This window comes from Callospermophilus lateralis, chromosome 2, assembly GCF_048772815.1.
Source record: "Callospermophilus lateralis isolate mCalLat2 chromosome 2, mCalLat2.hap1, whole genome shotgun sequence".
Taxonomy (NCBI): domain Eukaryota; kingdom Metazoa; phylum Chordata; class Mammalia; order Rodentia; family Sciuridae; genus Callospermophilus; species Callospermophilus lateralis.
The window spans coordinates 153,239,330-153,254,108 of NC_135306.1; the positions used below are offsets into that span (position 1 = coordinate 153,239,330).

The following is a 14,779-nucleotide window of genomic DNA, read 5'->3' on the forward strand; positions in this document are numbered from 1 at the left end:
ATCTTCAAGAACCTAAAAATATTTTCCTTTTGGTCATAGGATGGCAAAATTTTTCAGTACAGGTTTATCAAAGACAATTATTGTTTTCCTTCATTTTTCCAACTTTATTAGAAATCAATAGCATATCATCTTACATCTATGATGCCCATGTCCAATTTGAAGAAGAGCTCATTATTAATAAATGACAACCTTTCTAAAGAACATATGTAATAGGTTAGTAGGAATGGTAAGAACTCAATCTAAAAACACCAAGCAAATTGTCCACCTGGAAGGTAGTCTCTTATGCATGACAAATAAACAGTATTTTTCCTAGACCAATTTAATTTCAATGATCTCTATGCCGAATCTTAACCTATATAGGGGTAAAAAATCAACAGGGACTTTGTTTCCCTAACACACTTTTATATTTTCAGTTTCCCTGAATTCAGCTACTCCATTTCAGCACTCATGAAAAGTATATTAAAGGTCCTACATCAATGTTACCATACATTCATATATTATAACAACAAAATAGTTTAATATTTTATAATCTCTCCCCCCATTTCTACCTGTTTTGCCTAAAGTTTCACCTCTTAAATAAGCAAGAGAAAGATGAAAATTTCAGTTTCCCAAAGATCCTGTTACCTGAAAACTGGTGGTTGGACAAATGACTGAGACACAGAGGTTAGGTAATTGATTGTGGCTAACGCAGTACCCACTACTACTTAATTTTTTTTTTCTCTTCATTTCCTCTGTGCACACTCACCAATATCTGCTGAGTTCTCAGACCATCAGGAATATATTTCTTTCTGTCTCCTTACGTGAAATACAGAAGAAAAGTAAGACAAAGGAGCTATAATAAAATTTAAATAGATAGTTAAGCTGAATCCCATCATGCAAACTATTGAAACTATATGTATTTGAAAAATCAATTTATGTTAAAGAAATTACTATTTACCCCCTCCTTGATGTAAAGCTTATATAAGAAACATTTATATTTCTCAATCACAGTAACAATGCATGCACTTTATTCTTTTAATGGAAACTAGGAATTGAAATGATAAATGAAAGTATGGCCTCAATCTAAACATTTTTAAATGATTTTAACGACCTTCAAATTCTAGTTACTGTTGGTATTATAGTTTAAAGAAACTGATAACAAAACTCTCTTTTTCTCCACTAATGCCAATACTGATTATTCATATCTTTGGCTAAATTATTGCACATAGAATGGGAGGGGGAGAGTGTTGGGATGATGGACAATCGGGCATCAAGTAAGTAAGACTACTTACTCTTTGTTTATTTCACTACCCCATAAAAGATATAAAAAGTCCAGTCTCCATATGATGCTTTATCCATTGAAAGGCCATGTTACTGAACTTGTTGTAGGGTTCATGCATAACAACTAAATATATTGCTTAAAATAATAAAAGGAACAAAATAATAGTTGATGTTTCAGCAATTATTTGATGAGACTTTAACACAAATATTTACTTTTTCCTGAAAGATATGTTTAAAAATATTCTCATTCAGCTGTCCTTGAAAAGGTATAGATTTTACTGTCAAATCTACCTATATTAATATGGTTTTAATTACATATAGTGTGACTTATAAAATTGTTCTCCATGTTACACATGTCAACATCATAGACTTATGATAGCTGTGGAAAAAGTGCGATAGAATTTGTAACAAGTAAATCATCATTTAAATGGAAGTGAGAAATTTATTTTCAAATACTTACTGAATATCAACAATTCTTAACTCCAGTGGTTGACTTATAAATACATTCATATTGCACGACAAGACTTAGACTGCTTTCAAGGAGAACAACCTCTGCACTCTCCTTCGTATCTGGTGGGTCTTGATACTGTAGATAATGGGGTTCATCAAGGGTGGGAAAAGGATATAGATGTTGCCCATGAGGACATGAGCCAGTGGAGAGAGGTGTTTGCCAAAGCGATGAACCATGGTCAGGCCAATGATTGGGATGTAGAAAACCAAAACAGCACAGATGTGAGACACACAAGTCTGCAAGGACTTCATTCTCTCCTCTCGAGATGCAAAGGCTAAGACAGTGTGCAAGATCATAATGTAGGAGATTATGATGAGCACAGCATCCAGCAGCAAGTTCATGATCACCAGAACCAGAGCATAGATGCTGTTGAAGCGGATGTCTGAACAGGCCAATAGAAGCAAGTCTTGGTGTAGGCAGAAAGAGTGAGAGAGGATGTGAGGACTGCAGTAATTTAAGAACTTCAGGCGGATGATGACTGGTGGAATGAGTAAAGAACTCCTACATGAGATTGCCACCCCGATTTTCATGATTTTGTCATTAGTTATGATGGAGGAGTAGCGTAGAGGGTTGCAAATGGCAATGTAGCGGTCAAAGGACATAGCCAGGAGGACAGAGGACTCCATAAAGGACAAACCATGGATGAAATAGGACTGGGCTATGCAGAAATCCAGGCTGATCTCTTGCATGAACCCATAGAGGACTCCCAGCACTGTGTGTACAGTGGACAGTCCAATGCATAGGTCTGTGAAGGCCAGCATGGCCAAGAAATAGAACATGGGCTGGTGCAAGCTTGGCTCAGTCCTGACCACATGGAGGATCATGAAGTTTCCCAGAAACACCATGGCATAGATGGAGGAGAAGGGGATGGAGAGCCAGAGGGAGTAAACTTCTAGACCAGGAACGCCAGTGAGAACAAATGTTGAACTATTGAGGTGGGAGTGAGAGAGAGCAGACATGAGTAGAAGATGGAAAATCTTCCAAGAGAGCTATTTTAATTGTACAGGTTTGTTATTCCTGAATCTTTAATGGTGTTTATATGGCTTAAGGAAGAAAATAAAACATTCAGTTCCATAAGAGGCAATATAGACACACCTGAGTCTCTATTCTTCGCAGATAATCATCTTCTCTCCTCATGGAAATGACAGTGGCAGTAATCGGTATTCCAAGAAATTAGAAGCTTTTATGCAGTAATATTAGTGTAAATGGGTACTTGGGATTTGGTGTGGAGGATGGACTTCTGGGAACCTCTGTTCAATTCTAAAGAATATAATGAATGATCACAGGTGTGAAGTGGCACCATGGCTGGCTTCACCCTCAGGAGACTGAAATACACAGGCTATTTCCTCTTTGGTATCACAGCTGTACCTTCAACTTGCACAAACACATCATAAGATCCCTAAAGAAAAGGGTTAGTTAATGTAATCTAATTTTGTAGAACACAAAAATCATCTAAGATCCAGTAAACAAGTGAAAACTGAACTGTATTGCATTCTATATTGGACACTTCCCTTAAATATTTACATATTTAAAATTTATTTCGTTTTCTTCTTTATTTTCATCCCCTTTTTAATCGCATATGAGATTTCTACATTTTCTGATTCACAGTACTATTACATCTTATGTGTTTCATTAATAAGCTAGCACAATTGGCATGCATTTTATACTGGATATTAATAAATAATATTGTATGTTCTCTGTTATTAATAACTGTGCTGTCTGTTTATAGTTAGAATAAAACTAGATATTTTGAGCACATATCACTTTTGTAATAACCAGTTTATAAGGTTATACTATATAGATCTAGCCTCTTTAGATCAACTGTAGTACCCAATGATTTCAGAACTTTCCATGAAATGCCAAAAAAAAAAAAATGACATTATTGTTTTGTTTGTCTGTTTTGCTTTCTTTTGTTTTGTCTTTTGGTGGTGGGGATTTAACCCAGAGGCACTCTACTCTTGAACTTGTAAGGTCTTGATAAGTTGCTGAGTCTGGCCTCAAACTTGCAATCTTCCTACCTCAGTCTTCTGAGAAATTGGAATCAAAAGTATGCACCAATGTGACTGGCAACATGAGTTTGTTTTTTTAACAGACTTTATGAATTATTACAGCTTATAAGAATATATCTAGAATTTTTTGGAACTCCATACAAAACTTCCAAATGATTTGTAAACTTGGTTAAAAGAAAACTTTCTTTAAAAGCATGATTGTTTTTCTTAAAGAGAATTTAATATCTACAAATATTTTTAAAAATCACATATTTACAACATATATGGCATTATCGTGCAATGCCTCTGATTGCCAGAATACTATATGAAAGGGTAATTAAGACAGCTAATAAAGATGAATAATCACCTTGATACAGAATAGCATTATTCAATGTGTGTATTTTTTTTCTGAATAGGGATTCAGTCAAAATATCAGTGACTAATGCAATGAGTTTCTGGTAATATGGCTAAGAGAAGCCACTGGGAAATGTAACCAAGGTATTGGATAGGTCAAGATAGAAGGGAAAATAAATGTCAGTTTTTAGGCAAAGACTTTCCCAGCTTGTAAGAACAGATATTTTAGTCATGTCACTAAAAAATTGATTAAATAGGGAACCCCTTCTTAATGATTCTTTAATATATTGTGACCACCTTTTGTTTCACTATATTTTATGTTTATGTCCATTAAATATGCTAACCAATAAAAAATTCAATGCATGTTTATGAACACGGGAAGAAATGATTTAAAATAAATTATATGACCTTTCTAATAGTATTTTTGGGGAAACCACTATTATGTGTTCTAGGTTAGAAATTGTTATAAATGTGTAAATCATTGATAATCATTTCCAAATTAAAATTATTGTGTATCTCTAAATGTGTGCGACATAAAGTATGAAGGTTGCCCAGAAATTAAAAACAGGACTCTCATATTTCCTAAGTATTCCATTTCTGAATTTATATCTAGCAGAATATAAAATAGACCTCAAAACATGGTATTTCCATATTTATTGAAGCATAGTCACAACATCTAAGGTATGGAAACAACCTAAGTGTTCACTGGCAGACAAATAAGAAGTTGTAGTTAAAACTGAATACTATTCATCTTAAAATGAATGAAACTGAGGAAATTATGGTAAGTGAAATAAGGCACATAAGGAAAAGAGAATGGTCCATAATATCCCTTAAATTTGATACCTAAAAAAGTGAAACAGAGAAATTGAGGGTAGAAATGGTAGCTTCCAGGGAATAAGGGAGTAAGTAGATAGTCTAATACTGGCTATAGCTAAAACTTTCACACTTTTTTTTTTCACATTTTGCAGTGGTACATTATGAGAATGGGATTTTTAAATTTCATATTCATACAGGCACACTATATAGCTATAGAATTTGGCCAATATCACTCCTCAGCACTTCCTCCTTTCTCCCCATCTGACTTACACCCTTTGGTCCTTTTTCTCTCCCGATCTCCTTTTGACCTCCATGGGATCTGCCTCAACTTTCTTTTTCCTCTTCCTCTCTAGTTCCAAATTTGAGAGAAAACATATGACCCTTGACCTGAGTTTGACTTATTACAATTAAGATAATGGTTTCTAGTTCCTTCCATTTTCCTGCAAATGTCATAATTTCATTTTCTTTATTGCTGAATAAAATTATATTGTGAATATATATAAGACATTTTCTTTATCCATTCACGCCTTTATAGACACTTAGGCTGGTTCCAAGATTTTATTATTGTGAATTGTACTGCTATAATCATGGGTATGTGTGTATCACTGTATTATAGTGAATTTAATTCTTTAGCATACTTATTGAAGTGGCATAGCTGGGTCATACTGTGAATCCATGTCCAGTCTTTTGAGGAATCTCCATACTGACTTATATAGTGGAAATACTAGTTTATAATCCCACCAAAAGTGTAAAAGTGTTCCTTTTACCCCACATCCTCTCCAGGATTGATTATTACTTGTAAGTATAAATTAGTAAGAGAAAACGTGGATAAAGTATGTGTGAACTTGGACACATGTTGAATTTTGTCATATTTGATTTTGTACAGAAGCTACAAAATTACAATGGTGTTTTTCCTCTTCAGTCTGTTGGGGTTGAGTGTCACAGCACTGATGAGCTCAGGTGAGGTTGAACCAGGTGATGCTCTGCTCTCCTGTTTCAGTTCTCATACCACACACAGATGTCCTCACGTGGTCGTTTGTGCCATATTGTAAAGATCTTTGTGCTTCTTATTGGTAATTGTTGAATATGCCCTCCAATGGAAGTGGTGAAAGTGTAAATAATTCCTAAGTACAAAAGAATGGCAATGTTCCTTAGGGAAAAAAATATGTCAGACAAACACCATTCACCATTTGCATGAGTTATAATGCAAATGTGTGTTCAATGCTGATGAATCAATATGTTCCATCCAGAAAACAAAGGTCCCCATTCTGCACATTAAGAATTTCCACGAACAGTGGTGAAGTGACATTTATTAGAGAGATGGGAAATATGAGTAATATGTAAAAGCAAAAATATTTCAAGACATATGAGGTGACAACTGACTAAACTGTGAAGTGAACAACGTTGGTATGAGGCTGCTCAGTATTATACACAGGGTCAGGAAAATAAACTCATCTAGGCTGCTGCTGGTTGTCTCCCCAGGTTCAAAAGGGAATGCGAAATTATAGACAAGGCAAAGGTGCAGATCAGGGGAAAGCAAAATAAATTAAAACGAACAAGAGCATCATTAAGTTTTATGAAGAAAAAAGTTTTGAGGATGAGCATATTTTTGATAATGATGAAACTGTTTGTTTCACAAGGACATTGGTATATAAACATATATTATAACAGGATTTCAGTTGGTAAAATTTATTGGACACAGGCTGATAGGAATTGAACCCTCCATAGCAGTAGTTTTCTATGCATTGTTTATGTCAACTTTATATACCACAAATTCAATTGATAATGAGATGAGTTTATAAGTGCATGCTTTTTGACTGTTAGTACACATAGGTGGAGAAATAAATATTCATCTAATACCTGAACTCAACCCACTGGGAGAGAATTTAAAGCAGTAATTTCCTATGATAAATTACCTGTTGCACATGTAAAGCTTTGCCTTTTCTGTCTTTTGCAGCTTTCCATTATGATAAAAAAATAACTGAGATGATTAACTTACAAAGAGGATAGGATTATTTTGGTTCACTGCTTTGTATGCTCTGGTACATGATCTATTGAGCCCTGTGGCAAGGCACCATACCACAGCAGGAGCACATGGCAGAGTGAAAACACTGAACTCAGAATCCAGGAAGCAAAAGAGAAAAAGGCAGAGGTCCTGCAATTTCATGTGAAAGACCCACCTTCTATGCCTGACTCTGACATTAAATGGGTATATTATGATATTAATCCATGTTGTAGCATTACTCAGTATTCCATATCTTTTCATAGGTGGAAAATATTTTATTGAATGTATCTACTACATTTTTATATGATAATATTTGATGGACATTTCTGGTTTTTATTTTATTTTATTTTACATTTTGTGCTATTGCTAAGAATACGATGGTGTAAATTCATATACAAACATGTTTTCAAATCTTTTGGGCATATATGTAGCAGTTGGTTAGAATAATAATTCTACTTTTTTAACATTTTGAGAAGCTGATTAACTATTTTTTAAACCTGTTGTAACCTTTTGTATTCCCACCAACAAATGATGTTGGTTGAGATTTCTTAAGAGACTCAGTAACACTTGTGATTCTATTTACTTTGCAGTGATTCTGGTGGGTATGAATCTTGAGTTTTGATATGCTCTTCTCTAATGACTAATGATTGATGGTATAATATTGTTTATCATTAAATTATTTAATTGGAAGAGCTATGATTCCATTATGAGAAACATGATTTACAAATATATTTATTTCTGTCTATTGCTTTTCTTTGCAATGTCAAGGGGATGTCCTTTGAAGTACAAAATATTATAATTTTTCTTGAGCATAATTTACATTTTTCTGTTGTTGATCATATTTTGATGATATACTTAATAAGTAGTTGCCTAAGAGAAGTCATAAAGATTTATTTGTATGTTTTCTACCAAAGTTTTATAGAAATATACTGGTACACACCTCATATTCTAGCTACTTTGGAGATTGAGCAGAATGGTGGATAATTCGGCCTAGACAACTTATCAAGACCATGTCTCAATATTAAAAAACAAATAAAAATGAAAAGGTGTGGTGTGTTGACTGCTGAGTGATAGAGCAGTTGCAAACTCGTGATCACCTGAGTACAATCTCTAGTATAATTTTTAGTACCATCAAAGATGTGTGTGTGTGTGTGTGTGTGTGTGTATAGATTAGCTATTGCTAGAAATCTGTGATCACTTCAGAGTACATTTTTGCATACATGTAATCAGAACTCTAAGATCACTTTGTTTAGATACTGATGTCCCATTTATGCAGTACATGTTTCTTAAAATAGTTCTTTTTTCCTTCAGTTTTGTCAACTTTATTACAAATCAATAGCACGTGAATGGATCACCTTATATCTATGATGCCCATGTCCAATTTCAAGAAGTGTCCATTATTAGCAAATGAAAATCTTTCTAAAGAACTTATATAATAGGCTAGTAGGCATTTCACAAACTTAATCTAAAAACATCAGGCAAATTGTCCAGCTGGAAGGTATGCTCTCATGCATGACAAATAAACAGTATTTTTTCTAGACTGATTTAATTTCAGTGATTAGAGATCCCTATGCCAAATCTTAACCTGTGCATGGGTGAAAAATCACCAGGGATTTTGTCTCCATAGCACACTTCTATGTTTTCTGTTTCCTCAAATCCAGCTAGTCTGTTTAGCACTCATGAAATTGGAAATGGCAAGTATATTAAAGGACCTACATCAATGTCTACCATACATTCAGATATTATAAAAACAATATGGTGTATTATTTTATAACCTCCTTTCCTTTAGCTCAATATGTTATGTGTAAAGCTTCACCAGTTAAATTACTAACTAGAAGATGAAAATTCCAGTTTCCAAAAGATCCTGTTACCTGCAAACTGGTGGTTGGGCAAGTCAAAGGTGGGCTGAGACACAGAGGTTAGATGAAGGATTATGGCTAAAGAAGTACTCACACTCTTCTTTATGTTTTTCTCTACATCTCCTCAGTACACAGTCACTCCTCTCTGCTAAGTTGTCAGAGCTTCATGGATATATTTCTTTCTGTCCCCTCATGTGAAATCCAGAAGAAAAGTAAGACTGAAGGATCTATGTTGAAATTTGAAAGTGAGACAGAATAGCCAAATCTCATCTTGTAAACCTCTGAACCTATATGTATTTAAAAAAAATCAATTTGTATTAAAGAAATTAATATTTACTTCATTCTTATATAGAGCTTATATAAGGAACATTTATATTACTTGATCTTTGTAACAATCTAAGCACTATTTTTAATGGAAATGGAATTAAAATGAGTAATGATAAATGAAAACAATGATTTTTAATAGTTACTGTTGATATTGCAATTTAGATAAAGACACTAATAATAAAACTCTATTTTCCTCCACTATGGCACTTGCTGGTTGTTCCTATCTTCAGTTACATTATTGCACATAAACTGGGGGTGGGGGCAATTGTTGGATTAGTGGACAATCTAGCATCAAGCATACTTATTGTTTGTTTTAGTACTCTTTACAAGATTTAGGAAGTCCAGTCTCCTTATGATGTTTAGTCCATTAAATGGCCATGTTACTGAACTGAACATGGTATAGGGCATATGGATAAACACAAAAATGTTGCTTAGAATAACAAAAATGGATAAAATAAAGGTTGGTCTTTCAGCAATTATTTAAAGGGACATCAAAATGTACCTTTTTCCTGATCCATGTACTAAAATATACCTTGACTCATCTGTCCCTATCAGTATGAATTTTACTTTCAAAAACTATCTAAGACATTAACATGGTTCTTATTCAACATACATATTATGATTTATAAAATTCTTCATAGATTGGTGGTAGCTGTGAAAAATCGGGGATACAATCATTTAAATAGAAGTTAGAGAATCTATTTTGAATTACTTACTGAATCTCAACTTTTCTTAACTGTACACATTGACTTCCAAATACATTCACATTGCAACTCAAGACTTAGACTGCTTTCAAGGAGAACAACCTCTGCACTCTCCTTCGTATCTGGTGGGTCTTGATACTGTAGATAATGGGGTTCATCAAGGGTGGGAAAAGGATATAGATGTTGCCCATGAGGACATGAACCAGTGGAGAGAGGTGTTTGCCAAAGCGATGAACCATGGTCAGGCCAATGATTGGGATGTAGAAAACCAAAACAGCACAGATGTGAGACACACAAGTCTGCAAGGACTTCATTCTCTCCTCTCGAGATGCGATGGCTAAGACAGTGTGCAAGATCATAATGTAGGAGATTATGATGAGCACAGCATCCAGCAGCAAGTTCATGATCACCAGAACCAGAGCATAGATGCTGTTGAAGCGGATGTCTGAACAGGCCAATCGAAGTAAGTCTTGGTGCAGGCAGAAAGAGTGAGAGAGGATGTGAGGACGGCAGTAATTTAAGAACTTCAGGCGGATGATGGCAGGAGAAATGAATGAAAAACTTCTACACAAAATTGCCACTCCGATTTTCATGATTTTGTCATTGGTTAGGATGGAGGAGTAGCGTAGAGGGTTGCAAATGGCAATGTAGCGGTCAAAGGCCATAGCCAGGAGGACAGAGGACTCCATGAGGGACAGACCATGAATGAAATAGGACTGAGCAATGCAGAAATCCAGGCTGATCTCTTGCATGAACCCATAGAGGACTCCCAGCACCGTGTGCACAGTGGACAGTCCCATGCACAGATCAGTGAGGGACAGCATGGCCAGGAAGTAGAACATGGGCTGGTGCAAGCTTGGCTCAGTCCTGATCACATGGAGCACCGTACAGTTTCCCAGGAACACCATGGCATAGATGGAGGAGAAGGGGATGGAGAGCCAGAGGGAGTAATTTTCTAGACCAGGAACGCCAGTGAGAACAAATGTTGAACTATTGAGGTGGGAGTGAGAGAGAGCAGACATGAGTAGAAGATGAAAAATCTTCCAAGAGAGCTATTTTAATTATTCAAGTTTGTGATTCCCAAATTTCCAGCAATGTTAAATCTGCTTTCAGAAGAAAATCAAATACAATGCAATTGCCACAAGCAGCAATGTAGAAATGTGATTCTTCATTCCTGTTATCTCTACATGGAACTTACAGTATGAGCAATGAGAGATATCAGAAATTTAGGTGCTTTTATTCAGTTACAATAATGCTAATAGGTACATAGGGTTTAGTTTGCAATCTAGCCTTTTGGGAATGGCTGTTCAGTCTTAAAGAAAATTAATATATGACCACAGTGTAAAATACTACCATGACTGATACACCCTTGGGATTAGGTGAAATACATGACCGATTTTCCACTTCAGTACCACATTATAGCTTTTCCCTGTTGCAACAGATCATAAAATCCCTTTAAATGTACTGGTTAAGATAATTTAACTTGACAAACATGGAAATTTGAATAAGAGACACTAAATAAATTAAGTAACATCTTAAATTTTGCTCAATTTCTTTGCCTATTTAAATTATACTTTATATTTGTTTCTGTTTTCATCCACCCCTTCCACCTCTATAAAATTTTGACTTTTTCTTAATCACAATGTAATCACCTTTTATATTGCTTATTTCTGATATCATACTTAGCATGAATTTTATACTGGGAATTAATAAATATTCATACTATTCATTTTGTTAATGTCAGTGTTAAATAACTACTTATTTTAATAAGTTTATTTATTTTAAGCATATAAAATTTTTGTAAAAGCGAATCATGATATATGATTTGCATCTACCCTCCATAGATCTGTAGCAATTCCCTCAAATTTCAGAAACTCCCATTAATCATTTTACAGCAACATGACATGAGTTTCTTTGTTTGAGTTTATAAAATATTGAATTTTATAAAAAAAAAAAACTAGGATTTTAGAATATACTTAAAGCTCCATAGATTTGTATAATTAGATAACATAAAAGTTTTTCTAAGAAGAAGTGATTTGATTTTTTTGAAAGAAGTTAATATTTCCAAATATAAGGTCAATATTTAATTTTTTGATAATTTTGGTACTATCCTCAGAATATAATTTATTGGCTGCATACTAGCCTTGAGAGAAGGTATTTAATAAATTTGTTAAGGAGAAAAAGTTACCTTAAAATAGAATTGTATTATTCAAGAAATGTAGTATTTTTCTTAATAGATATTCAGTTAAAATATCAGTGATTAATGCAATAAATTTTTTGAAACATGGCTTGGGGATGGTATTGGGAAATGTCACAAGATATTGGCTAGTTCAATGTAGAAGAGAAATTACATGTCAATTTTTCTATGAAGTTTTTCTATGTCTGTAGAAACAGAGTAAAAAAAATTTCCATCAAGCTATTTCAGTAATGTTCTTAACAGAGAACTCATTAAATGGGGAAACTATTTTAATCAATGTGTGTCTCTTCTCTGTTTAGTAAGAAACTTGTGGATTGATATATTTTATGTTTTCATCTATCTAAATGTAGTCCCTTACAAAAATAGAGCCTCAATACACATTTGTTGAATACAAGTATAAGTTAATTACAGTAAATTCTGTAGCTTCTCCAATAAAACTTGATTTTTGAAAGCTTTATCACAGAATCTAGTTAGAATCCCTATAAATATGCAAATAATTGATCATCATTTATATTTTGAAATAATTGGGTGTCTCCAAATATGTCTGAAATAATCTATGTTCTCAGATATTAAATATACAGCTATCACTAAATATAGATTCTACCTAACACAAAAGAACTAAAAGACCTCAAAATAATTTGTACTTTCATGTTCATTGAAGCACCATTCACAATAGTCATGTATGTAAACAACCTAAGTGTCTATCCACAGAAAAGGGAAAAATAAATTACAGTAGATGGATAAAATGAAATATCATGGATCTTAAAATGGAAGGTAAACATTCCATATGTATCAATATGAATGAAACTAAGGACATTATGCTAAGTGGAATAATCCAGTCAAAGAAAGAAATGTATTCTATTAGAAAAGTGAAATTTAGAGGAAACAGAGAGTGGAATGATCGTTGCCAGGGGTTGAGGTCTGAAGAAGTGGATAGTTGTTGGTTATAGTTTAAATCTTGGAATTATGAAATTAATGTGTTCTAGATATCTAGTGGACAACATACTAGTTGTGGTTAATGATCATGTTCTTATCATATACTGAAAATTCACTGAGAGAGTAGTTCTAAAGTCTATATACACACAATGACAATTATGTGAAGTAATAGATATGCTAATTACCTTGATTGCAAAGATGATTACATAAGTACATATATCAAAACACTATATTTTTTATTCCTTAAAATAGACACTCTGTTTTGTTGCTTATATTTCAAAAGCTAATAAACTTTGTCATAGGTTCAATTCTTTTTAACAGAGTTAACACACCACTCAAAAGTTAATCCTAGTTAGAAATACTGAGGAGTAAAATAGAAAATGAAGGGAAAATGTTTCAGTCTGAATACCTATGTTAAATCCAGTCATGTGAGTTTTTTTCCAGCAGCTATAAAATTATAATAGTACTTTTCCTCTTTAATCTGTCATAATTGTGTTTTATAGCTGTGAAAAGCACAGGTGAGGTTGAATAAGGATGAAAGTATCTGCTTTCTTTTTCATTTCTTATACTATATACAGTCTTCACATAGTCTTTTAGGGAATGTTATAAATATTTTTGTGTTTTTTTTATTCGTGATTTTCTGCTTCAAGTGGCCATTAAATATATTGGTGAAGTGCAGGCCAGTGTCCCTGAAGTAGTACTGTGCCTTATGGAAAAAAGATAAGCTGGCTGAGTTCAATGTTAATGAATATATGGCAAATCTAGAAAAAGCAATATAAATTTCTCTGCCTATATGCAAATAATTAATGTAAAGTACTAAGGTATTATCTATTGCACATGATGAAGGAAGGTATAAAAAAGATTAAAAAGCAGCAAATTTGTAGATGCATAAGGTGGTAACTGATTGAAACAGTGAGTAGATAGCATTGTTATCCAATTGACACTATATCTGGAGTTAGGAAAACAAATTCTTTGTAGATAATGTGGACTACCTCCAGGTTTCGAAAGAGAATATAATATGAAAAATGTTAAGCATATAGATAATGCAAGGTTGGAGATCATGGAACTGCAATAAACTTTTTGGAAGAACAAAACCCACCATTTTATCCAGGAATGTTTTATGGAAGTAGCTTTCTTTGTTTTTTATTTTATTTTTTAAAATATTTTCTTTCTTTATTGGAGACAGAACTTAGGAGTGCTCTGTCACTGAACTACATGCCCAGCCCTTCCAATTTTAACTTTTTTTTTAAAGACAGATTCTTTTTAAGGTGCACAGTCTCTGCTCCGACTTGCTATCCTTCTGCTTCAGTCCCCAAATGGATGGGAATATAGGTGTGTGCCACAAGGCCCAAATAACAAGTTAAGTTTTTAGGACATGGGAAACTGAATCTATATTATACAAGTAACATTTCAGGTATCAAAACACAGTGAGCACAGACTTGTAAGATCCTATCTGAGTTCAATTCAATTGATGAATCTGGAAACAGTGATATAATGATACAAATGGCCAATTAATCAGGCAAATTTTAGCTTCTGTTTTAGTTACCTTTCTGTCACTAAAATAAAATACCTGGAATGATTAACTTATGAAGATAAAAGTTTTGTTCAGGCTCATAGTTTGCAGATACTGGCATGTTATAAATTGATTCCATCCATTTGAGCCTGTGCCAAGGTAACATGTGTGGCAGAAGCACATGATGAACAAAACACTTAACCAGAAATCCAAAGAGAAAAAGGAAGAATCTCTTGAATTTCCTTTGAGAACTCACTTCCAACAACCTGAGTGGAACTTGGAGCATACTGTTTTTGAGATTCATCCATG

At 33.8% G+C, this 14,779-nt stretch overlaps 2 protein-coding genes across 2 annotated transcripts; both read right to left on the reverse strand.

Annotated features, from left to right (window-relative positions):
* Positions 1 to 1,785: 1,785 nt before the first annotated feature.
* On the reverse strand, positions 1,786 to 2,730 carry LOC143391374 (olfactory receptor 51V1-like). The gene has a single exon (XM_076844075.1). The coding sequence runs from the start codon at positions 2,728 to 2,730 to the stop codon at positions 1,786 to 1,788; it is 945 nt and encodes a 314-aa protein (XP_076700190.1).
* A 7,171-nt stretch (positions 2,731 to 9,901) lies between these two features.
* LOC143391375 (olfactory receptor 51V1-like) lies at positions 9,902 to 10,846 on the reverse strand. The gene has a single exon (XM_076844076.1). It carries the CDS (start codon positions 10,844 to 10,846, stop codon positions 9,902 to 9,904), a length of 945 nt encoding a protein of 314 aa, XP_076700191.1.
* Between the last annotated feature and the right edge of the window lie 3,933 nt (positions 10,847 to 14,779).